The following is a 22631-nucleotide window of genomic DNA, read 5'->3' as shown; positions in this document are numbered from 1 at the left end:
TAGAATTAGGTTAGGAGACTGGATTCAAAATTTGAAGGGATATTGTTAGGTATAGAAGTTTACTTTTCCTATTTCTGATATTCATTTTTTCAGGCCATACCAATTAAAGATCCCCTAGTCCTGTCAAAGATACACCAGACATATAGAGTTGGTTATTTGAAGGTTATATTTCTATTTCTATTTTTTCATGGAATTTCTGCTTGTTTGGTTGTCCTAAACCTCACCTTTCATCACCTTTTTCAGGATGTTGTTCTTGCTAGAGTATTAGATGAAGCCACGGTAGCAAATTTGAACTCCATAATTCATGCAAACAATGCCATTGTAAAACCTCTCAAAGCCTATTGTTTGAATACTTTTGAAGTTTATAGTACTTTTACCTCTAACCATCATACCCCATTGTAGGTTGTCTCTTTGCTGAAGGATGACAACACCTTTATTCAGGAGTTATTTTCAAGGTTGAGGTCGCCTACCATGTCTATTGAGTCCAAGAAAAATTTGGTAATCTCTGAGAACATGTTCATTTTCGTTCACATGTAGTCAAGTTTCCTTTCCATGTGCTCTTGTTGCTTGTTTCTCTGTTTGGGGTGGGTGAAGAGGATATCCTGGAATCCACCAGGAAATTAAGAAATTCTTGGAATCTACCAAGACGAAGTTATTTAGTGAAGAATAGTATAGAGTTTATCAAGAATTGAGTGTCTACTATACAACCCATAAGAATACGTATTTATAGTGTCACTAAACTAATCCTAAAAGAACAATGATAACAGAAAAGGAAATTTAATGCCGAACTAGCTTAATACAAGTATTACTTAAATCGGAAAGCAAATCATAACTAATCTAAAATATAAATCATAACTAATTAGGAGTATAACTAAAATAATACCAAACTTTGAATAGTAAATCTAAGGTCAGTATTAGTATTATTGAATAGTAATAATAATGGTATTTCTAGGATCGAGTTTGAAAGCATTCAAAGATGAAAAACCATCTACTGGCTGAAAGCTTGTGTTGGAAGTCCCTTGACTTTCCGCTCTTACAAGGAAAAAGATTTGCCAACAAAGAGATTGTTGAAGTTGATAAATCAAGAAGGTAGAACACACATTAATTGACATGTAAATATTTTTGTACATGGGTGGTACCCCCTTGGTGCTTGTGAATTAATGAATTATATCATATTTTTTATTTCAAAAGAAATAAAGGTAGGAAAAACTTATAAGATTCACTTTTTTTTTCCTCATTTTTCTGTTTGGATCCAATATCAATAGCCTTATCTTCTGAATGAAGCATGATGGCCAGTCTGTCTTTGCCATGAACTTAATTATCATTCTGCTTATGGTCTTCTAGGCGTTAATTGGGTCATAGCTGGTATGGAAGTGATGAGTTAAAGGGAAAAAAGTGTTTGGGGCTTATTTCACTAGCAATATTTTGGTTTTTGTGGAAAGAAAGAAACATAAGAGTGTTTGAAGGGGTAGAAGAGGGTATTGACAGAATTCGAGAGAGATGGTTTCTGGTTTTTTGGTTCTGGGTTAACCGTTGTACTACATGGAAAGATTTAGGAGAACTTGTTGATATCTTTACTGATTTGTGAATAACTTTGTACATGGGTTTGCACCCCTTGGTGCCTATACTTAATGGTACTTTTGACTCATATTAGTTTTGACTCATATTAGTTCACAAAAAGGTCCTGGTAATGGTGGGCTCGTGCGAAAGGAGGGTGTACGGTGCATGTTTTTTTCCTTGTGCCCTTTTTTATTATGGGATATTCTTGTAATTTTGGGTGGTCCCCCCACCCCCAATCCACTTCATAATTTTTTTAAATATAAAGTAAGTGTTTTGTTGATAGGACCTTTCCTTAACTGGGAGTATTTGGGAAACCTTATATGTATGTTGGTTTATGATTTTGTTTAGATCTTTTGCATATGGGTGGCATCCCTTTAGTAGCTTTCATTGCTATATCCTTTTTTTTTTTGAATAAAAAGTGAAGTATATATAAACATGTTACCAAAAAAGGGGTACCGACCATTTACAAGAACTTTACCGTAGTGTTAGCATATCGAAGAAGTACTATTAGGTAGAGAATAGAAGAAAACACTTCAAATCCTCCTAAAAATGAAAGAGAAAAAAGAACAAAAGAAAGAAAGGCAAACTAGAGATAGGGGCAAGTAACAGTCTCACTTTTGTGATTTGGCTAATTTTAATATAAGACCGTGTGGTTTCTATGTTAGTAGAATAATCTTGTTACTTCTAACGGCTCTGCCAGTCTTGTAGAGGTTCAAAATTCTTCTCTTAGAATGGAAGATCAAAAAAGTTCTGTCACTTATCTTTTTCATTCTAATAGTAATTACATTTGCAACATAAATTATAAAAGCCATGTAAAAGAATCTTTAATAGAAAATAAATTTTACAGCCATGTAAAACTAATGTTTCTCATGAAGCTTACCTAGTTTCCCCTTTTATTTAATAGTAAATACCCACGGGAGTTAGCTGCTATGTATAGTCACAAGGGTGAAGCTATAATTTACCCTAAAAATAAATATAGAATTACTGGCCAATTTCTGAAAATAGCTGATGAGATATCCCTATAATGCTCGTGAGAGCTAGCTGAAAGAGACCAAAAAGATTTCTTATGCCACATAACACAGTAACTGAGGAGGTAGGAAATAGTCTTTGAAGAACCTTCATATCTCAGCAACCATAATGCTCATAACCCTGTAAAAGGAGTTGTTCTTAGTAGCATTCAACTTTTGGGTTTTTTTTTGGGCTTTTGGGGGTGTTTTGAGTGTGGGAGGGAGGGAGAAGAGCAAAGTCTCTAGGCCTTCTCACAATGCAAAAACAACTATGGGTCTTTTTTTGGATGTCGGAAGTGTGTTGAACACACTCATGCACATACACTCTCTTTTAATTTAAAGTGTGTTGCATGGCCCGTAGGTATATTCTCAGGTATATTCTCTACAGAGATTATTCTTTATTGATTCATTACTATTTTTGGTAATAATGGGACGTGAATGCCTTGTGTAGATGCGCACATGGAGTTGTTCCAACCTATAGGCATTCTTTTCGTTATATATTCTTTTTTTTTTTGAAATAAACAGAGCAAAATTTTATCAACAATGCCACAAAGGGGATGCCATCTTGTATACAAAATATTTATATGTATATATCTATCAACAAGTCAATAAGGTTTCCTGAATTCTTCATAAACTACAAAGCATGACCCAATAACAAAAATCTAAGGGTCTGGACCATCTGTTCCTAATTAAGTCGAACCATTATCATCGTTTACCTCTCCAAAAGCTCTTATGTTTCTCTTCTTCCAAACCATTATTTCCTCCTCCTGTTGATACCCTTCCACGCTATAACTCGTCTCTAACCGATGCCACCATCATCCACTGCACATCTAATAAACCATAGACAATGGTCCAAAGATTGTAAATCTCCGGGCACCAAAAGAGTAAATGGTTGCAAGTCCCTGCAGTCCTTTTACAGAAATAGCATCTATTCACTAGAATCTTATCCTGTCTTATCAATTTATCAATGGTCAGAATGTACTTCCTGCTGGGCTCCCAAGCAAAAAAAAAAGGATACTGTGGATGATACTTTAACCTTCCAAACTTTGTCTGACTGGGAATCTGGTACCATTTGTTATATATTCTTATGTTATATCTACGTATTATATATGCATATTTATTTATCTGCTCTGGGAAATTGACAGGTCACTCGCTCATGATGAACGGAGCAGTATTGTTATTATACTTTTTTGCCTAGTCTCATGGTTGCATCTTTTTAATTTATTACCTTTTAATGTACCTCTATATTTATCGTGCTTTTTTATTCCTTTAAAATAGGTACATTTCTTGCATGAGTTTTGTAGTTTAAGCAAGAGCCTGCAGATGGTCCAACAGTTGCGGCTGTTTAGGTATGCTGCTTGTAGAATCAATTCTGATCTGTACTTTGTTTTTAAGAATTACTTCCATGATGATCAATATGTTCTAAAAAGCAGTTTTCATCAATTATTATAGGGATCTCATGAACGAAGGAATTTTTGACATCATAACTGATGTGTTGCAGAGTGAGGACAAAAAGCTTGTGTTAACTGGGTATAAAAAACACAAACAATGTTCTTAATATAAAATTTTCCGTTCATCCCCTACTTCTTTACCTAAAAGTAATTCCTTCTAATGGATGCAGGACAGATATTCTCATTCTGTTCTTAAATCAGGATCCAAACCTTCTGCGCTCTTATGTTGTCCGGCAGGAAGGAATCACCCTCCTAGGACTTTTGGTATGCACTTACCAGATTTTTTTTTTTTTCATTTTAGGGAAGTTACCTAAGGCAGTTATTGTTTTCTTTAATAGTCATTAAAAGAGCTAATGTATAATTTTTTTTCACATCAGGTTAAGGGAATGATAACAGATTTTGAGGACGACATGCACTGCCAGTTTCTTGAAATTCTCCGAAGTTTACTAGATTCATACACATTATCAGGAGGCCAGGTGCCTGCTCCTGTATTTGCTTTCACCCACTTTATTTTCCAAATAAGTTTACTGAATAGTGAATTATGTCCATAAACAGTTTGGGCATTTTTATATACTATGTATATGCTATCCCAAATTTGGATTTCTGAATGGAGCAAGCTAGCTTCAGCAATGTAATCAACCTTGATGTCTATTTTTGTGGCTGGTGGTTGAGCCTGGACCTGAACTCTCCAGTCTAACTAGACTGGCTTTGGCACGGTTGACTTAATATCTCTTGTAGGTGATTAATATTGTCCTCTTTGCCAAGTGTATCTTTAAAATTGTACGAACCTTGATTATCTGGTGGTATTGGGGGGTTGAGGTGTGTGTTGATGGTAATGGAGCTGCTTTTGCATTTTTTAATACTTAAATGCTAAGATATGTTGGCCTGTGTACATATTTTATCTAGTTTGAAGCTTGGGTAATGATCCCTGAATGAGCCTCATTTTGAAGTTCTCTATCCTAAATCTTGCCTGGTTATGTGAACTGTGATAATTGATCAGTAGAAGTCAAATACCTTCATGCAACTGGAGTGAAGAAAAAGTAAATCATATCATTTAAACTTTTAAATATATTAGTAGAAGGGGCATGCTACTCCGATTATCTGGGATCTGGCTTCTGTCATAGGATATTCAAATTTGTCCCAGGAAACAATTGAATTTCAGTCCCACCTGAAATTTGCATATATAAATGAGCTCCACTTTTAATTATCTGTTACTTTTCCCTGGCATCCGAGTTTTTTTGTTCTGTTTTTGTGAAAGTTGGGCTATATTCCAGTGTAACATGGTTGGTTAGAGGTTAAACTCATTAGTTAAGCTGAATACATGGCACCAATAAGAAAAAAAACTGAATACATGTTCTAGTTCATCCTCAGCTTCTTTTTCTGTAAAAAAAACATTATGCCATCTTTAAATTAATCGGAAATCATGCACACCATAGGCAAAATCTGTACTTAAGAAAATATGGATGTTTGAGTGGGCACTTTGTTTATGTGACTTTTGTATATTATGTCATGTGGTTTTGTTTTCCATATACAAGTAAATAATGGGTTTGTCAAATTGAATAATGAATTAGTTAATTCTCTTCAAAAATAAAAAAACTAATGTTTATATTTTATGATGAGATATTTATTAAATATCGCACTTGATATTACTTGTTCATAGATGTACTAATTTTTGTACTGATATCCTGGGTTTAGTTTTATACTTTAGGTGCCAAAACTGCTTGATTATAATGTAAATTTTATGTACATTAATAATAGTTGCATTTGAATTCGACAACAGTTTTGAGTTTATTTATGCAGGTGAAAATATTTGAATGTTGATTTGTCTTTTATTTATATGTTCGAAAAAATATGTCTCATAAGCTTTCATGTAAGATTGAATTCTTTTCTCCTCTTTTGTTTAGTAGTTGCCTTGAATTCAGTAATTTACTTTCTAATCTCTTTTGATTTTGCTGCAGCGGGATACTATTATTGATATCTTCTATGAGAAGCATTTGGGTCTGTTATTTGATGTTATAACAGCATCATGTCCTGAAAGGGCAATTACTAAATCCGTTGGCACTACTAGAGTTGGAAACCAGAATTGCACGAAGCCTGAGATACTGTCAAACATATGTGAATTGCTATGCTTTTGTGTTCTGCACCATCCTTACAGAATAAAGTAATCATTAGAAGCTTGTTGTGAAGTCATATAGGTTAAATGCTTGCTGATACCCATGTGAAACTGATTTGGGCTTGTTTCTGCAGGTGTAATTTTCTCCTTAATAATGTTGTAGACAAAGTTCTTTTGCTAACGCACAGAAGAGAAAAATACTTGGTAGTTGCTGCTGTTCGATTTATTCGCACTATTCTTTCTCGGCATGTAAGTAAATCTGTTTTTGGTCATCTGGAGGTCCTTAAGCTGTTATCTTACCGAAACAGATTTATTCCTTAGTAGAGCATATGCAATTTACAAAAAATGTGTCTACAGTTTAATTCCCTTCCACTGAAGTTGATTGCAAAAATAGTTAAAGTAAGTTATTTGTTAGTTGTATCTGGTATTGTTGATATGGTCAGAGCTTTTGGAATAGAGTGAGAAATGCGCTTTTTGTATCATTCATATGGGACTAAGAAGACACACGTGCTCAACTAAAGCACGTAGGTGTAGGATCCTTTGGCCTTTTTGTATCCATGTTGAGTGAGATTGCTTTTCTATACAGATGGCACTCCTTTGGCGCTCTTGTAATATTTATTCTCCCTATTTGTCTCCTGTAATATTTATTCTCCTTTGGCACTCCTTGGGTGTAGGATCTAATAAACCTAGTTGTGATGATTTTAAGGTTATTGTCAAAACATTTATGGTCACTGTTGTGTGGTCCAGTCATTATTGGGTTTGAGATCTGAGAAATTTTAAGCTTGATGTCCAAGTTGGGAACTAGTCATTGATACTGTTCTGATTTGAAAACAGCATTATGTTCCTATTTAGGCAGAATATCTTAATTTGTCCTGCATCAGCGAATGTTTAGAGTACTTGTGAACGATTGATCACCTTGGCATATCTGTGACATAATATTTATTGGATTTGCATTTCTCAAACTTGTAACTTGGCATTAGAAATTCCTTACACTACTTCTATTAAACTGAAATATTTTATACTTTCAGGATGAGCATCTGATAAATCACTTTGTTAAGAACAATCTGCTGAAACCAATTGTAGATGCCTTTGTTGGTAATGGTAATCGGTACAATCTGCTGAACTCTGCAGTTTTAGAACTTTTTGAATACATACGCAAGGTGCCTATCTCTTTTCCTTCATTTTGATTATGAACCTTGAAAAATTCTTGGTACTCATGACTTTGTATCATGTAGGAGAACCTGAAATTATTGCTTAGGTATATAGTTGATTCATTCTGGAACCAGCTGGTTAAATTTGAATATTTGACATCTGTTCACGCATTAAAGGTCAAATATGAGCAGGTATTCTCTTCTGCAGCCTGCTTTTGTCCATTTTACTTGGGATTTATCTTTATGGGCTCTGGGGTGTATGGCTGCAGTGCTTGGAAAGTTCTGGACCAAAAAGTAACGCGAATGCCATCGACCCAAGGAGGAGAATTGATGAACGGGCTCTAGAGAAAGAGGAGGAAGACTATTTCAATGAAGACAGGTCTGTGTTAATTTAAGCTAAAAAATTTTAAGTAAAACCTTTTGTTTATAAATCCATGTGATTTGGTTATTATGCAGTGATGAAGAAGACACAACATCTGCTTCTCATGCCCAAAAAGTTTCTGCTCAGCCTCATTCCAATGGAGTTGCTGCAAACTATTCATCTTTAAGGTATTTAAGTACAGGGTACTTCGAATGTCCTAATGTTGAAAATATCAAGAATAATTGTGTTATATTCTCATGCATGGTATGTTCCTATATATACAAGTTCTAGGGATAAGGAAAAAGAAAACTATAATTGATTACGAAAGGTATTTATACATAAAATACATTCTTTAATACTCCCCTTCAAACTGAGAAATAGATGTTATCTATCTCCAGCTTAGTAATGATAGTCTGGAATGTCAGACTACTCAAGACTTTAGTCAATACGTCTACTAGTTGTAACTTGGTGGGCACATAGGGAGTATATGTCAGACCATTTTTTAATTCTTCTTGATAAAATGCCTATCAACTTCAACATGTTTTGTTCTATCATGCTGTACAGGGTTATGAGTAATGTTTATTGCCAATTTGTTGTCGCAGTAAAGGCGCCATGGATTATCCCACTTGATTTTTAGGTCTTCTAGGAGACTCTTCAGCTGTAATAGTTCACATACTTCTTGTGCCATCACTATCCCATTTTGTTGTGAATGTGGACACATGATTATTCATGAATGATATATTCTTGGCTGAAAAAGGAAGATAGTGTATGACTTAATCATCAATGCAAAATCTTTTTATATGGATTCTAAACTGGGTTTTGATCATTTTGAAAAGTTGAGTTACTATATAGCTCACATCAGATTTATCTTTTTTGAAATAAATAATTCACATAGTAGATTTTGCCCTTAGTAAAACGAACCACATACTCTTTTGCAATCATTAATGAATTATACAAACTATCAAACTCCAGATATATTATGAATGTGGGTAGGTCTCAAGTATCACTATGAAATAATGAAAAAGGAAATTTGCTTCTTTCATCGATACTGAGAAATGTTACACGCTTATGTTTAGTAAATGCACATGTATTACAATGTAAATTTCCATCAATGGAGTCTTTAAGAAAAAAGGAAATATAACCTTCAAAATAGAAAAAAGAAAGATGACCAAGATATTTGTGGTAGAGTAAGAGCTTAGTGGTAGAGTCTGTAGTAGTGATAGAGAGGTGGTTAGACTGTATGGGATGAACTTGTGGAGGAAGATAAGAATGGGAAGACAACAATTTCAAGAATGCTTCAAATGGAAAATGGGGAGAGGGAATAAAATCCTATTTGGTTAGATGAGTGGATTGGTGGTGGGAGTCTCAAAGACCAGTTTCTGAGTATTTTCGCCATTGCAAAATCGAAGAATATGGTTATAGAGGAGGCTTATGAGATGGTGAATGGAAGATCAGAGTGGTTGGTGACTGTGACCAGGGAACTTGAATGATTGAGAGATTTAAGAATATGAGGTACAACGGTATCTTTTATCCACTGCGCATTTGGAGGATGTCAAAGGTCAGCTTGTGTGGAAATTGAAAAAGCAAGGGGGCTTTACTGTTAAGCCTTTCCGCAAGTTCCTGAGGGGAAGAGACCCCCGGGGGGGATTGGATCGACTTCCGGTGAAGCAGATAAGGAAGGTGAATCCCCCACCTAGAATTGTTTTTTTGCGTGGGAGGCAGGTAGAGAGTGTATCTTGACTATTGACAATCTGATGAGAAGGGACTGTACACTTGCTAATGGCTGTTATCTATGTAAAGAGGCAGTTGAGTCGTGTAACCACATTCTTCTTTGGTGTCCGGTGGTTTATGAGATATGGACTATGATTTATGGGTTGTTGGGGATTAATTGGGTCAATGCGCGATCAGTAAAGGATTAGCTTAGGACTTGGGAAGGCATATGTAAAAAAAAATCTGTACATCTAATTCCTTTAGCTATTTTTTGGGTAATCTGTAAAGAAAGAAACAGAAAAGCGTTTGAGGGAATAGACAGTGAGAAGTGTAAAATTAGGGATAGATGGATACATTATTTTGGCTATTTGATTTTGGGTCATAACATAGGATAGAGGATTTTGGATATGTCATATATATACTTACAGAGATGTAAATATTTATAAATGGGTGGCACCCCCTTAGTGCTATATTTTTAATATACTTATTTTTTTTTAAAAAGCTATATTATTAATATACTGTTTATACTTTTTGTTTATGGTAGAGAGAGAGCCCAAGTGTCTCCAAGTGGCATATAATGTTCTGGGCGAGAACATGTCCAATCATTTTTCTTGAGTTATGGTCTTGAAAATCATAATGGGAAGAAAAAAAATTATTTTGCAGTTTAGGTTCCTGGTTTATTTAGTGATTGATACAAATGGTGCAAAGTTTAAGAACATGTAGCGCATTTCAAGAACCAGGGTAGGGTTAATCTTGATGGTACCCATTCCTGCAGTGGTATTTAGAGATCCGTCTGCAATAAGAATTTTCCTATTACTTGGGCATGAGGAATATGGGTAAGTGTTTTGAGGAGTTGGTTATATGACCAGTAGTCCCTAAGTTTATAATTTATAATTTCTCAAATGATGTATCTGAGATATTTAAACTACAAAAATGAGAAAGTATACCTGAAAATATACGTGAATGTGCTGACAGACCTCTACCTCTTGAGTTTCTTTAGATGCTCAAGCTTGCTTCTTAGCTGTTCAATTTCGATATTGAATTCACTCAGGTCAGTGGGTTTCTCTTCTTCCTGGAGATTAACTGCATAGGCTTGTTTGTGAGGCTTCTGTAGGGAGTTCTTGTAATCTCATTCTTTGCTTGAGGTAGTGGCCTTCCTGTGGAGCTTCCAACATTTTTCCTTAGTGTGTCGAGGTTTCTTATAGAAGCTACACCATGAAGTTCTTATTCTCTCCTAGGTTTTTATTGTTACTCGGCTTTTTTTCCTTGTTGACGTGGTTTGCAGCCTTTTGTAGCCATTGTTGAGTTGTCAGGACCACAAGGTTCCAACATAACCTTTCTCCTACTTTTTTCAGCACCAACCAGGGACATTACCTTGAGATTACACCTCTTCTTTTTGCCAGGATTTGAATTCTTACTTTATTGTATTCTTTATTGAGTCATGCCATAAAATAATATGCTGTCTTTCTCCACCATGTTCTTCAGGGTAGCGGCATCTTTGCTACCTTCCATGGTTAAGTACCGATATTGATGAAACTCCTACTACAAGTTTTTTAATAGGTCGATATACTCTGTGACCGATTTATTTCCCTGTTTTGCTGATCAAGTTTTTATAGTCAGATCATAGATTAGGGCTGCATCCTTTACCTTGAAATAGGTTTCTCTGGTTGAATCCAATACTTCTTTCGTGTCGGGTAAGAACATAACAATATTGTTTTTCTCTGGTGTCATTGAGCTCCAGAGTCAAGGCATTGTCATTGAATCTTCTCATTCAATGTGTCAAAATTTGAATCTCCTGGTTTTGGTCTGGTTCCCAGGATGTGACTAATTTTTTCTTTTTCTTTTAAAATGGTCTGAATCAATTGTGACCAATTCAAGTAGTTTTTCTATTGAAATGATAGGTAGCCTGGATTGGTTAGGAATCTCTGTTAGTTTATGCAGATTATGTGGGAATTGGTGCTAGTGATTTGTGATGTAGTCTCTGACATAATTTAGGTTTTAGGACAACTAAGAGCAATTAAATAAGTCAAAAAATAAGGGTTTTACCAGCTGGGCAGTGGCTGTAGTGTGGCTGGGCAATGGCGACTGTCATCAAACTGCAGCTAGAAAGATGCGGCTGGAGGGTTCTGTGCAGCTGCTGGTGCTGGTGGCCTCACTGGTGCACTGCTGCTGGTGGCAGCGGCTCCCTGGTCGCACTGCTGCTGGTGCGTAGCTGCTGGTGCACAGCTACTGGTGGCAGCAGCCTGGCTTCTTCCCGACAATGAAGGCCAGTGGTGGCTGATCTAGTGGCCCCCATTAGGGTTTTCTTTTTTCCGGCAATAAAGTCCATATAGGATTTGTAAAAAAATTTTAGGTTTCTAAAATAGACCCTGATACTATGTCGTGAATAATTGTCTCTATAAGAAAAAAAGAAAGTTGTAATTAATTATAAAGTGTGTATTTTACTTTAATATTTGTGTGTATTTTATTTTAATATCTTTTAACCTAGTTTAACTCTATTTATATATAAATTACATTCTTTAACAAGAATTTTCTTTTTTTATTGGTCTACTTCATTTCTTTTCTTCCCTTTTTTTAACTCTGTAGCCCGAGACCTGGGGGGCTTGTGGACTATGACGATGATGAGGATGATGAAGATTACAGGCCGCCGCCACGAAAACAGGCAGAAGCTTCGGAGGATGATGAGGGGACAATGGAGTCTCTTAGGTTGAAGCGAAAAATGGCTTCTAAAGACAAGGACCATGAGCAAACAAAGAAACAGCGTTTAGGGAAAAGTACAAAGTCGAGGGATAATGTATTTGCTGCTTTATGTTCTACACTAAGCCAAGCGGTGCTACCTAGTAAAAAGGCTATTACACAAACGTCTCCCCGGGCAACTGATGGAAGCAAGATCTCAGGTGAGGCAAATCATCAAGACGAGGAATCTGCCAGTTCGAGAAATTGTTCTGAATCTGGTGGTGGCAACAATTCAGATGATGAGACTCATAGAGAGAAGGAACTCACTGCTTCCAGAAGCTGTTCTGATTGCTTGCACACTTCGGACAATCGGCCAATAGGTGGAGAAGATTGCCCTTTGGTACCTCCCAAATCCTCACCAGAAATGGCTGTAAACGGATCCTGAGTCATTCTCACATCCTTTAAAGCGTGGTGACTAGTTTTCTTCTCAGTTTTTTGTGCATTGATAGTAAATCAATCCTGTGCTGCTAAATGAAAAATTGGACTTCTCAAGAAGTAAAGGAGAAAAAAAAAGTAGGGGGATTGCGGTTTTTCTCTGCTTGTCCCTTGTTCGTTTCGTCGGAGTTGGGAGAGGATACTGTATAGCACCATCAAGGGGCAGAAGGAACTGATACTTATAATGTAGGCCTTGTCGACGATCCGTTCACCAGGCCTTTCTGATGCTTTAGAGTTGAATAACTGTTGCATTTGTAAACATTCCTCAGCATTAATTTCCTTTCTTCAAAGTTTCTTTTTTTGTTTTTTGTTGTTTTTTTGGGTCCTTTTTTTTGCGTCAATTCGTTTCTATTTTGTTCCTCTAGCTATGTGAACCGCATACCATAGAAGAGGGCATCAATATTATGCCCTGCATAGTTATCACCTTGTTTGTTCAGTTTTGATGGTGGATCTGATTGTCATCGTGGAAGAAGGCATTTAGGAAGTTGATTAAAAAGGGCAAATTATCTGTCAGCTGTAGAAGAAACTCTGCATTTATAGACCCCATTGTAAATTAGAACTTGCTGTAGTTGCAACTTAAAAAAACTTTTGCAAGCTTCTCTTTCTTCATTTCCTTTAAAGGTGGATGGTTATTCTTGCTGGATTGTAAAGTTGCCCTTTTACATTTTGGCATTAATTGTTAGCTAGTTTCCATTGTAATCAGGAAGATGATCTCATTTCCCTGTTTTGAACTATTCAGAAATTTGAAAAAAAAAAAAAAAGATCACATTTTTATAATGTATACAAATTTTTAAGACTCCTCGATGGGTCTTATGTCTTCCACTCGTTTAAACCCAAACCTAATTTCCACTCTGCATATATTGAGATCACTACAATGGTGTCTCCTTCGTGGTATGGCAACTGAATCATAAAGGAGACTTTCAAGGACTGAAAAAAAAAGAAAGTAATAACAAGAATTTGCGGAATAAAAAAGGTCCAGTAGTTAAGGGCGTGTTTGGCGTAGTAATCCAAGTACAAGTATTAACAGAAGGAGAGGTGGGGAAATGTACAGTTCGCAGTACTAGAAGATTCAGGGAGACGCCACCAAGTCCGCAAACCTGGTAAGCCTGTAGCAGACACGTATGGTGCCGCAGGACACGTGTACCGCCTTGACTTTCTCTTCCGCTTCTTCGTAACTCCTGCTTCTTCGCCCTTTTTCACTCTCATGCATTCCCTGTTTCTTTTCCACAAAAACTCCACTGTTGGTGACATTTTCGTCTCTTTGTAATTTTTCTGATATATTTGTTGTTTTTTCTTCGGGAAGAGGACGAGTAAGGGCGGAAACATGAGCAGTAACTTCGAGAATCGTTCTTTGCTGGATGAGCTACGTAGCTTCGACAAGGGCGGTTTCTTCGATCTCGGTCATCCTTTACTAAACCGCATCGCTGAGAGCTTCGTCAAAGCTGCTGGCGTAATTTTCCGTATCTTTTTTTTTTTCTCTGTATCTCTTCATGTTTATGTAGAAGAGAAGGCATATAACACACACGGCTCTTGCATGTATACTTTGTTATATACGTGTCTAAATTGAGTTGGCGTGCAGATTGGAGCAATCCAGGCTGTGTCGAGGGAGGCTTATTTCACAGCTGTTGAAAGTAGGTTTCGTCTTCCTTTCCAGATGCTTAACTCGAGCTCATTCTTTTTTTGTGTAAAATACATATACGTACGTACATACTTACATGATTAGTTATTTGTTTGATTAGGTGCCGGAGTTGATTCAAGTAATCTGCCTCCGGAGCTCTCTGGTGCCAAAAAGAAGCGTTTCCCTGACCTCAAAGGTTCATCTCCATGCCATTGGTCCTTCCTTCTTTCACATAATGTTGTTGTATGTCTATTATAATAGTAACCTTTTAATCAGGAACTTTGCGTTGATCTGTCTCATGATCATTCTCTGTGTTTTGCAGGAGAGAGCAACAGAAAATCTCTTGAAGCGATGGTGAGTTTCTTGAACTGAAAATATTTAGTATGAAAAATTGAAACGACACGTGAATTTAAAACCTAGAAAACCAACAGATTTACCGGTTAGGCAATCGAATCTCGTTTAGATTAGAACTTGTCTCTGCTTCACAGATTTTCTGGCCTGCTGGGGACGAAATTTTCACTCTGCCATGCTTTTTGTTGCGGTAACATTCCGATTTCTTATCATTTTTTTACAGGTGAAGCATACTGGAAAAGAATCTCTACAATGGGGTGAGTAACAATTGATTTGGGTTGTCCACAACTGTGTTGAGATTTTTGGGAACTGACCAAAAGTTTTTTTGCATATTCTACAGGACTGGCTGCAGGAATTTATTCAGGCCTCACTTATGGGCTTAAAGAAGCTCGTGGATCTCATGATTGGGTAATTAAGATGATTCTAATGTCTTCCCTGATCTTCTGATTGTATAGGGTACTATAATCTCTTCATAAGTTGGAACATTTCATGTGATGTTGAAGAGGTTTCTAGGCAATTGATTTGTGCTGGTTCTAATTTTTTTCAACATGGTTATGGAAGCATTATTCGAATCAATCACTTACCTTGAAAGCTTTAGTTCATAACTAGAACAAACCTAGACCTATGTTTGTCGATACAGTCGACTGAAATTTTGCACTCTCGTTTCAATGTAGTGCGAATATCTTCAAGTGCATGAGGTTCTTGGAGGTGCTGAAGAGGTTTTATGGATAAGGACTTAGTTTCATAATCAATTTTAGAACAATCTTTACAATTTCATTTGTGAACTTGAGCTGAATTGTGCACTCAGCACCACCACAGATTTACTCGTCCAAAGTGAGACAAGCGATTTCGTTTTGGTATCATAATGTTCTGACCTAGGAGATATAGAGAGTTGAAGAATTCAAGAATAGTCAAGTCTTTACATGTAATTGTTGTTGTCTTTTGCAGAAAAACAGTGCAGTTGCAGGAGCAATTACAGGGGTGGCTGTGGCACTGACATCAGAAGACTATTCTCATGAACAAGTCGTGCAATGTGCCATCACCGGAGCTGCCATTTCGACTGCTGCAAATCTTCTTTCTGGGATCTTCTAATCTGGAATCTTAACTTTTAGTTCGTTATCGATTTTGCTTTGTTTATAGTCCGATAAAACGTTGCTTAGCAACCTTAATTCGTAGTATGATCTTGCTAGGAGTTTTGAGTTTTTCTTTTTAACTGGAGTTTTATGGTTAAGAATGAGAGACATGTAAAGGGTTTAGGTACCTTTCCATGGTCTTTGATGCTTTGGGCTTTCTCAATCAAGGCACAAATGGTGTATTTGTTTTGCATTAAAAGATTCTGTATTTGCAGTTGAATCTCAATGCATTCCACTGGTTTTGGTAACTTGTTCCTTCTCATTCCCTAATCGATTTGTCTCGTCTTATTTTTCCTCCCGTGTAAATTTTAAAAACTAAGAAAATTCTCTAAAAGATTATGAATCAAAGAATCAATTACATATCTATGAATTAATTATATATCTATCACGAAAAAAATAAATGTACTGACTAGTTGACGAATTTGTTTTGCATTAAAAGATTCTGTATTTGCAGTTGAATTTCAATGCATATCACTTGTTTTGATAACTTGTTTTTTCTTATTCCCTAATTAATTTGTAGTCTTATTTTTACTCTCACGTGAATCAAAGAATCAATTACATATTTATCACGAAAAACACGAAAGAAATAAATATGCTGATCAATTGGCGAATGTTAGTTGGCGAGTATTGGCTTTTTTTTTTTTCAGATGAGTCTGTACTCACATGTTTAAATGTCGGATGATCTCCAATAACTTTTCACTGATGATATCATGAGCGTTTCTTGACCAAAAATGTTCACGATGACTTCTTAATTTTCTTAATTTTTACATCTTTTTATAATAAAAAAATTAATTACATATAAATTAATACTAAATCAAATATTATTAACTAATCAATAAATTTAACAAGATTAAATATTAATTAAATAATTAAAAATAAATTAATAAAAATTAATTTTTTATTGGTTCAATTAATAATTAAATGATTAAAAATAAATCAAGAAATTTATTTTTTAAAATTTATAGATATACTTATCGGTATATGTATATATAACTATTAATTTAATATATATGATAATAATTAATTTTTTTTAAAAAAATAGTTTTTTTGATTGGCTGATTTGAGAATTTAGTTATAGCAAAAAATAGATAATAAAAAATACATAAGGTTTTTTGAATTTTATATTTTGGATATAATAAATAATAATATATTACTAATATATAATGTTATATATTATTAAATTATTTCCGAAATACTGAAGAAATACGACGGCAAGTCTCTCACCCAAGCGCCTATAAAAAGGCTAAATTAGACCAATTCACTACTAAAATTTCGGAAGCCTCTCTCTGGCTTTCTCCTCACAGAGAAATCTTTCTTCAATTTGGGGATCTTGCTCTCGCCGATTTCAGTCTCCGCTTGCGCAAGGTTTGTGCTGCTTCATAATCCATCTCTAACTCAATGCTTTCGATTTTTGGAGTTTACTTTTTGTCTGTTCAATCCTGATCTATGTCAATAGCTTCTTCAATTTTTTATTCTGAAAGGGAATAATGTGAAGGACACGGTTTGTGATTGTTCTCGAACTTATCTATTTTAGACAGAACGGCTTGTCTAGGGTTTATAATAGAAAATAGTGAGTCTTGTGCGTTATTTGCTAAATAATCTTTCGGTCGAAGAGCAAACGGAGCTCCTCCGCTGAAGAAGTAGGGCTCGAAAGAGGAGAAACTGAAGCGGTAACCCGCTCGGTTCGAGGAAGGCAGAGGAGAAGCAAAGAATAGGTCGAGTTGCAGGGGTGGCGGCAGCGGAGAAGAGGATGTGCAGATTTAACCCGAGAGTGGAGAGACGGAAAAGAGAGCAGGAGGCTTGAGAGGGAAGTTTTTGGATGTCTATTAAAGGAGAAGGGAAGAAGAGGGAGGATTTTCGTTGATCGAGAAGAAAATTTTATAAGCCAGAGAAAGCTCGGAGGTGACTGGGGTTTCGATTTGGGGTAGATTCCATAGGAGGGGAAGAATAGGGCCGAAAACGGAGAAGCAGAGAGCTTTTTGGGGGATTTGCAATTTTAGGGTTTCAAGAGAGAGATTAGGAGCACAGACAGACGGAAGAGGGAAAGTTTGGGAGCTTGCTAGGGTTTCTACTCGGGGATTGGTTTGTAAAACTCAAACTGATTTATTTGAAGTAAAAATCGTTGAAACTTGAATTGAGGTGAATGGAGCGCGAGTTTCAGGTTTTTCTGGGTAGCATGCGTTGAAAAATTCATAAATTTAGCGTATTTTGTGTAAAGTTTCTTGACTTTACCTGTCAGTTCTTCACAAGCTATGGTGTTTCTTTGTGGTCCTGCTTGTTTTTTCAAAACATCTCTAAGAGTTCTTGATTAATGCAGGGAGTTATTTCTTCCACTCTTTTCTCTGGCTTCTTACCATTTTGCTAGTCTCTCGAGGTTTTATTTTTTTAAATCAATTTTTGATTTTAGCCATATACTTGTATCCTTGTTTATTGACCCATCAACAGTAATTTAAACTGAGGTCAATTTTGAATGCAGTGAGCAAAAGGATCGTGTAAGATTGATAACACAGAGTTTGGAATTTCCTTTTCATGTGAAAATTTTGCACTGAGGAGGATTTGAAACATGTCAAGTAAGAAGGAAGAGAAAGCTCAGGCTGCAGCTGAAAAAATCAAGGCTGCAGCACTGAGTGCTGCAAAAGGTCTTAGTCGAGCTCAGGCAGAGCGGGCAGCAGCTGCAGCAGCTCGAAATGTTAATGCCTATGGCCAGAAGGAAGAAGGACCAAGCAGATGGCAGGAGAAAAGGGAGGCAAAGAGGCAAATGTATTTGATGAGTACTGAAAAAGCAGTGAAACTTGGTGAAAGAAAAGACAAACTTACAATGTCCACCATTGGTGGCACTGCTTCCCAGTGTCAGAAGTGCTTCCAATCTGGTCATTGGACATACGAGTGTAAGAATGAGAGGGTTTACATCTCGCGTCCCTCTCGAACGCAACAGCTTAAGAACCCTAAATTGAGGATGAAGCTCTCAATCCCATATGATTTGGATAATCCAGTTATGAAGGAGGATAAGCCTGAAAAGAGTTCAAAGAAGAGCAAAAGGAAGCATCGATCAGATTCTGATGCTGGTAGTGATAGTGAGGCATCAGTTTTTGAGACAGATAGTGGATCGTCATCTGTTACAGGATCAGAATATTCTTCAGCAGAAAGTAGTTCGGATTACAGTTCCTCATCAGATTCTGGAGAAGAGAGAAGGCGACGGAGGAAGAAAAAGAAGCAAAAGAAGGGAAAGCACAGGCGGTACAGTTCATCTTCCGAGTCTTACGATTCAGAATCAGCTTCAGTATCTGATTCTGACGACAATAGAGGCAGCCGGAGAAAGAGCAGGAGACACAGCAGAAGTCGTTGAAGGAAAAGGGAATTAGCCATTTGCAATGTCTCATCCGTTATGGTTGTGTGTCATAGATACTTCTTCGCAGGCGTTTTACCATTCTTGCACTCACTCGTGTGAAGTAGTTCTGTTGGATGGAAGTTCTAGAGCGGTTAGTACGGAGAATTGTACTGTCTTTAATAAGTTTGGTAAATTTGTCTTTTAAGATTTTGAATCATGATGTAATAATTTAAAAATTTCAGTAGATGTTTTGTTAGTATTTGTTCTGATAGTTGGATTTTCAGATGTTCTTGAAATTTCAGACTAGTGTTTGTTACCATTAAGCCTCTGTCTTGCGTGGTCTTGTGCATTTCTGAGTTTCTGAAAATGCAATCATATGGGTCATTAGCCTTGACCTAAGATCCCAATCTTTGTCAAGTATTAATTTGATAGCATTGAATATCTATCGAGCTTTTAAGCCTCCGACTATACAAAAGATTACGTACGAAAAATATTAAAACGGATGAACTATACGGTATGGTTTAATATTTTTAAAAATACCTAATTTGATTAAAAAGAGACAGAAAAATCGAATTATACAACAAAGTTTTAATTTGTTGTGTTAATTGTAAAAAAGTGAAATACATAAATAAATAAATAATTTAATTATTTATAAAAAGATTGTGATTCAGTCGTACAAATTTTTTAGTAATAATGGAAAAATAATAATATTAACAATCACCCTCAAGTACGCGCGAGAATTACAAAAGGCTGCCACTGGTAGAAAGTACCGGAGAGTAGGGAACTGGAGGCGGAAGACAGGCAAACAAGAGAATCCCTTCTCTCCGCTCAGTTCTCAAGCTCTCGCCCCAAGCTTTAGCGAAGATGAGTACCATGAAATTCTGCCGCGAATGGTTAGCACTAATCTCTCATCACTATCGTCCTAAAATCTCGAATGATTCTCTCTGAATTTCGAATGCTGAATGCTACAAAACATTGTTTGTGCAATTCAATTTCAGCAATAATATTCTCTATCCTAAAGAAGACAAGGACCAGAAGATCCTTCTCTATGCTTGCCGCAATTGTGATCACCAGGTTATAGGGTTTCTTTTTCGCCTTCTCTTATTCAACTTTCTGCTGTTTGTTTTGTATGATATTTTACCGATTGAAGCCCTAATATCTATCCCCTATGTGTTTCTCTTTTGTCTCTGATTTATGTTGAGATTAATTCGAGGAGCTTTTAGTTGAGTTTTCTCTGTTATTTATTTCGGTTGTAAATAAACTAAGACTTCAATCTGGTTGATGCAGCAACTCTTGGAATTTTTAGCTTACATTGTTGCTTACTGATCACCGGTAATCCATTTTTTCATTTCATTTGCAAAGGAAATAGTTGGCTTTTTTTTTTTTTAACTATTTCTTTCAATTCTTTTAGCAAGATTAGGTTTATATAAATCAATAATTAGAGAACATGAAAAAGAAGTCAAAGTAATAGTGGGGGAAAAGTGCTGCCATGTCTTGGAGGTAGGTACCTCCTTAGTCTCCACCTTAGGTGGAAAAGAGTACCAATCACTCAAAAAATATCAATGATTTATTTTTTTCAAACTTCTTTTTTTCTTAGTTCCTTTGGAGGCACTTTAGAATTTTCCATATTAGGGATATATCAGAAACTTCCATCTTTTCCTTCTTCTCCATCTGACTGGCATTTATGGAAACAAAAGTTGAGTTACATTTCATGGTGGACAGCGGATTCTTAGACTGGACTGAACTTGGACCCTTGTATCAGTACCAACGACCTTTGAGTCTGTCCCAATTCTTCGTACTTGGGTCTAATTAGATTCTAATATTAGCAAACCCCCAAGTGAAGGTATTCAAGGTGGAGAGAGTTTATAAAATGTAATGCTGATTGATTTTAATTTATCTATTTAAGGGGGAAATTGCCTCCCTAAGTTCTCGAAATTTCCCTTATATCAGGCTCTTGTAGGTGGTATTGCAGAGTAAATGTCAGTCAACAAGTTATTCGAAAAATGGACATATTTACTTTAGTTTGTAACTTAATGGATGTTCATTGTAAATCATTTATAGAAATTTTATGGTAATTCTCCGAACCCTAATTTAATCGTAAATCCACACACCAGCTGTCATCGACTTGCATTGTTCTCCCACTTGTGGCTTATACTTGATTGATGCATGGTGTACATCTTTTAACTCAGGATAGAAACTACTGTTATCCGACTTAATTGGAAAATTTTCGCCTGTAACAATTACATCGGCTTTGCTAAGAAACACAACAATCAAATTTTATGCAGTATTCTTGTTTTGCATCAACCTTACAGTTTTTAGCTGTAGGGTCTGTGTCTTTTTTTTTCTTCTCTATATATAAATATAGCTGTAGTGTTGGTGCTTTTTTTGGTTGTATATACAGCTGTAGGTTCTGTACTCATTCTTTCAACGTTTGCAGGAAGTTGCTGATAATAACTGTGTATATAGAAATGAAGTGCACCACTCTGTTGGGGAACAAACCCAAATATTGTCAGATGTGGCTGCGGATCCGACTCTTCCCCGTACTAAATCTGTTCGTTGTGTAAAATGCCAGCATGGAGAAGCTGTCTTCTTCCAGGTCAACTTCTTGTACTATTGTATATATTTTTACTTAAAAAGTAAAAATAGAAATAACTTGCAGGGTGCATAATTCTAACCTTAGCACACGATAATTTGATACTAAGTAGGTAGAGCAATTGCCTATTTATTCTCTTATGTTCAAAAGAAATCCATTAGCCCTCTTAATGTATAGGTGTCTGTGCTTTTCCCTCCCTCTTCTTCCACCTTTATTGATTTACCCATTCAACGTTAGGAAGGTAAATGAGGATAATTGCCATAAACTTCAGATGGACTAAAGCCTTTATTTCTTTCACTTCGTCTTCCTTTCTCTCTAGTGGAAGAACGACAGGAAACTGCATTTTAGTTTGAATTAATGTTGCAAAACCAATTAATGATTCTCATATGCTAGCTCAAGAGTCATTTGAAGCCTTAGTTCTGAGAAACAAACGTATAGGCTTGCTATGGATGGTGGACTCAACCATCTTTTCGTTGGCTCACCCATGCTCATGTTCAATCTTTTATTGCCTAAGGACATTTCAAGAGCGTATCGGCTAAGCGGATAGTGTTGTGCTCTAAATGTTATTGTATTTTTGCATGTACAGGCGGCTTCTAGAGGCGAAGAGGGTATGACACTGTTTTTCGTCTGTTGCAACCCGAATTGTAATTATCGATGGAGAGAATGAGATTTTGCTGTTTATGAATCATGAGGTTGATGTTTTTTTTTAACTAGCATGGCTAAAGACCACCTGTGGTCAAATCTTTATTTGGAGGTTGTAAAATGATAATCTTTTGCTCTGGGTTACTTGCAACTCCTAAAATTGATTAGGAAATATATTATCTATCAGTTTTTGGCCTCTCAGAAAAGTTTGAATTTGTTTAATTATTCTTTTATTTTGTCTGTTTTTAAAATAAATTTAGTATTTATTATAAGTTTGAGCAGAATATGGCGGTGATTTAATAGAAATACAAATATATATATATATATATAACACAGAAAATAACTGTTTCACAGTGATTCTCACATTGAAAAACTAATTTTTTTTTTAAGTAAAAGTTTATCCATCTTATAAAATATAATATAAGAATTGCTGGGTTGCTGG

The 22631-nt window shown here is 36.0% G+C and overlaps 4 protein-coding genes across 8 annotated transcripts in view; all 4 read left to right on the top strand.

The window, feature by feature from the left end:
- LOC110821364 (binding protein) overlaps window positions 1-13133 on the top strand; it is a 28799-nt gene extending 15666 nt beyond the window's left edge. For all 3 annotated transcript variants that reach the window (XM_088220000.1, XM_088219999.1, XM_088220001.1), the window contains 14 exons: window positions 94-162; window positions 244-321; window positions 403-498; window positions 3846-3916; window positions 4020-4097; window positions 4189-4282; window positions 4396-4494; window positions 5977-6179; window positions 6266-6380; window positions 7160-7291; window positions 7367-7474; window positions 7552-7661; window positions 7739-7831; window positions 11940-13133. In XM_088220000.1, the coding sequence (XP_088076126.1) occupies window positions 94-162; window positions 244-321; window positions 403-498; window positions 3846-3916; window positions 4020-4097; window positions 4189-4282; window positions 4396-4494; window positions 5977-6179; window positions 6266-6380; window positions 7160-7291; window positions 7367-7474; window positions 7552-7661; window positions 7739-7831; window positions 11940-12474 (1881 nt within the window). In that variant the 3' untranslated portion in view covers window positions 12475-13133. The remainder of the gene's footprint in view (window positions 1-93; window positions 163-243; window positions 322-402; window positions 499-3845; window positions 3917-4019; window positions 4098-4188; window positions 4283-4395; window positions 4495-5976; window positions 6180-6265; window positions 6381-7159; window positions 7292-7366; window positions 7475-7551; window positions 7662-7738; window positions 7832-11939) is intronic.
- Window positions 13134-13326: 193 nt separating this feature from the next.
- On the top strand, window positions 13327-15874 carry ATOEP16-2 (Mitochondrial import inner membrane translocase subunit Tim17/Tim22/Tim23 family protein). Of its 3 annotated transcripts, none has more exons than XM_022051174.2 (8): window positions 13327-13624; window positions 13828-13974; window positions 14104-14155; window positions 14264-14338; window positions 14465-14496; window positions 14717-14750; window positions 14834-14901; window positions 15442-15874. In XM_022051174.2, the coding sequence occupies exons 2-8, from the start codon at window positions 13849-13851 to the stop codon at window positions 15583-15585; spliced, it is 531 nt and encodes a 176-aa protein (XP_021906866.1). In that variant the 5' UTR covers window positions 13327-13624; window positions 13828-13848; the 3' UTR covers window positions 15586-15874. The 3 variants fall into 3 exon arrangements, with proteins under 3 accessions (XP_021906866.1, XP_021906867.1, XP_088076128.1); XM_022051175.2 differs by having other exon boundaries at window positions 13327-13695; XM_088220002.1 differs by lacking the exons at window positions 13327-13624; window positions 15442-15874 and adding an exon at window positions 15168-15350 and having other exon boundaries at window positions 13717-13974.
- A 978-nt stretch (window positions 15875-16852) lies between these two features.
- On the top strand, window positions 16853-18979 carry LOC110821494 (zinc knuckle (CCHC-type) family protein). The gene is made up of 2 exons (XM_022051354.2): window positions 16853-16991; window positions 18103-18979. The coding sequence occupies exon 2, from the start codon at window positions 18190-18192 to the stop codon at window positions 18970-18972; it is 783 nt and encodes a 260-aa protein (XP_021907046.1). The 5' UTR covers window positions 16853-16991; window positions 18103-18189; the 3' UTR covers window positions 18973-18979.
- Window positions 18980-19689: 710 nt separating this feature from the next.
- On the top strand, window positions 19690-22395 carry NRPB9A (RNA polymerases M/15 Kd subunit). Its single transcript, XM_022050988.2, has 4 exons — window positions 19690-19847; window positions 19953-20028; window positions 21392-21550; window positions 22134-22395. Exons 1-4 carry the CDS (start codon window positions 19819-19821, stop codon window positions 22212-22214), a joined length of 345 nt encoding a protein of 114 aa, XP_021906680.1. The 5' UTR covers window positions 19690-19818; the 3' UTR covers window positions 22215-22395.
- Window positions 22396-22631: the final 236 nt, after the last annotated feature.

Source organism: Carica papaya, chromosome 5, assembly GCF_054855325.1.
Source record: "Carica papaya isolate Zhongbai chromosome 5, ASM5485532v1, whole genome shotgun sequence".
Taxonomy (NCBI): domain Eukaryota; kingdom Viridiplantae; phylum Streptophyta; class Magnoliopsida; order Brassicales; family Caricaceae; genus Carica; species Carica papaya.
This window is presented reverse-complemented; position numbering and strand designations above follow the sequence as displayed.

Coding starts and splice junctions, on each gene's coding strand:
- LOC110821494 (XM_022051354.2), top strand. CDS start 18,190: ATGTCAAGTAAGAAGGAAGAGAAAGCTCAGGCTGCAGCTGAAAAAATC.
- NRPB9A (XM_022050988.2), top strand. CDS start 19,819: ATGAGTACCATGAAATTCTGCCGCGAATG. Junction 19,848..19,952: donor ATGAAATTCTGCCGCGAATG/GTTAGCACTAAT, acceptor ATTCAATTTCAG/CAATAATATTCTCTATCCTA. Junction 20,029..21,391: donor GCCGCAATTGTGATCACCAG/GTTATAGGGTTT, acceptor CAACGTTTGCAG/GAAGTTGCTGATAATAACTG.
- ATOEP16-2 (XM_022051174.2), top strand. CDS start 13,849: ATGAGCAGTAACTTCGAGAATCGTTCTTTGCTGGATGAGCTACGTAGC. Junction 14,156..14,263: donor TTATTTCACAGCTGTTGAAA/GTAGGTTTCGTC, acceptor TTGTTTGATTAG/GTGCCGGAGTTGATTCAAGT. Junction 14,339..14,464: donor GCGTTTCCCTGACCTCAAAG/GTTCATCTCCAT, acceptor TGTGTTTTGCAG/GAGAGAGCAACAGAAAATCT.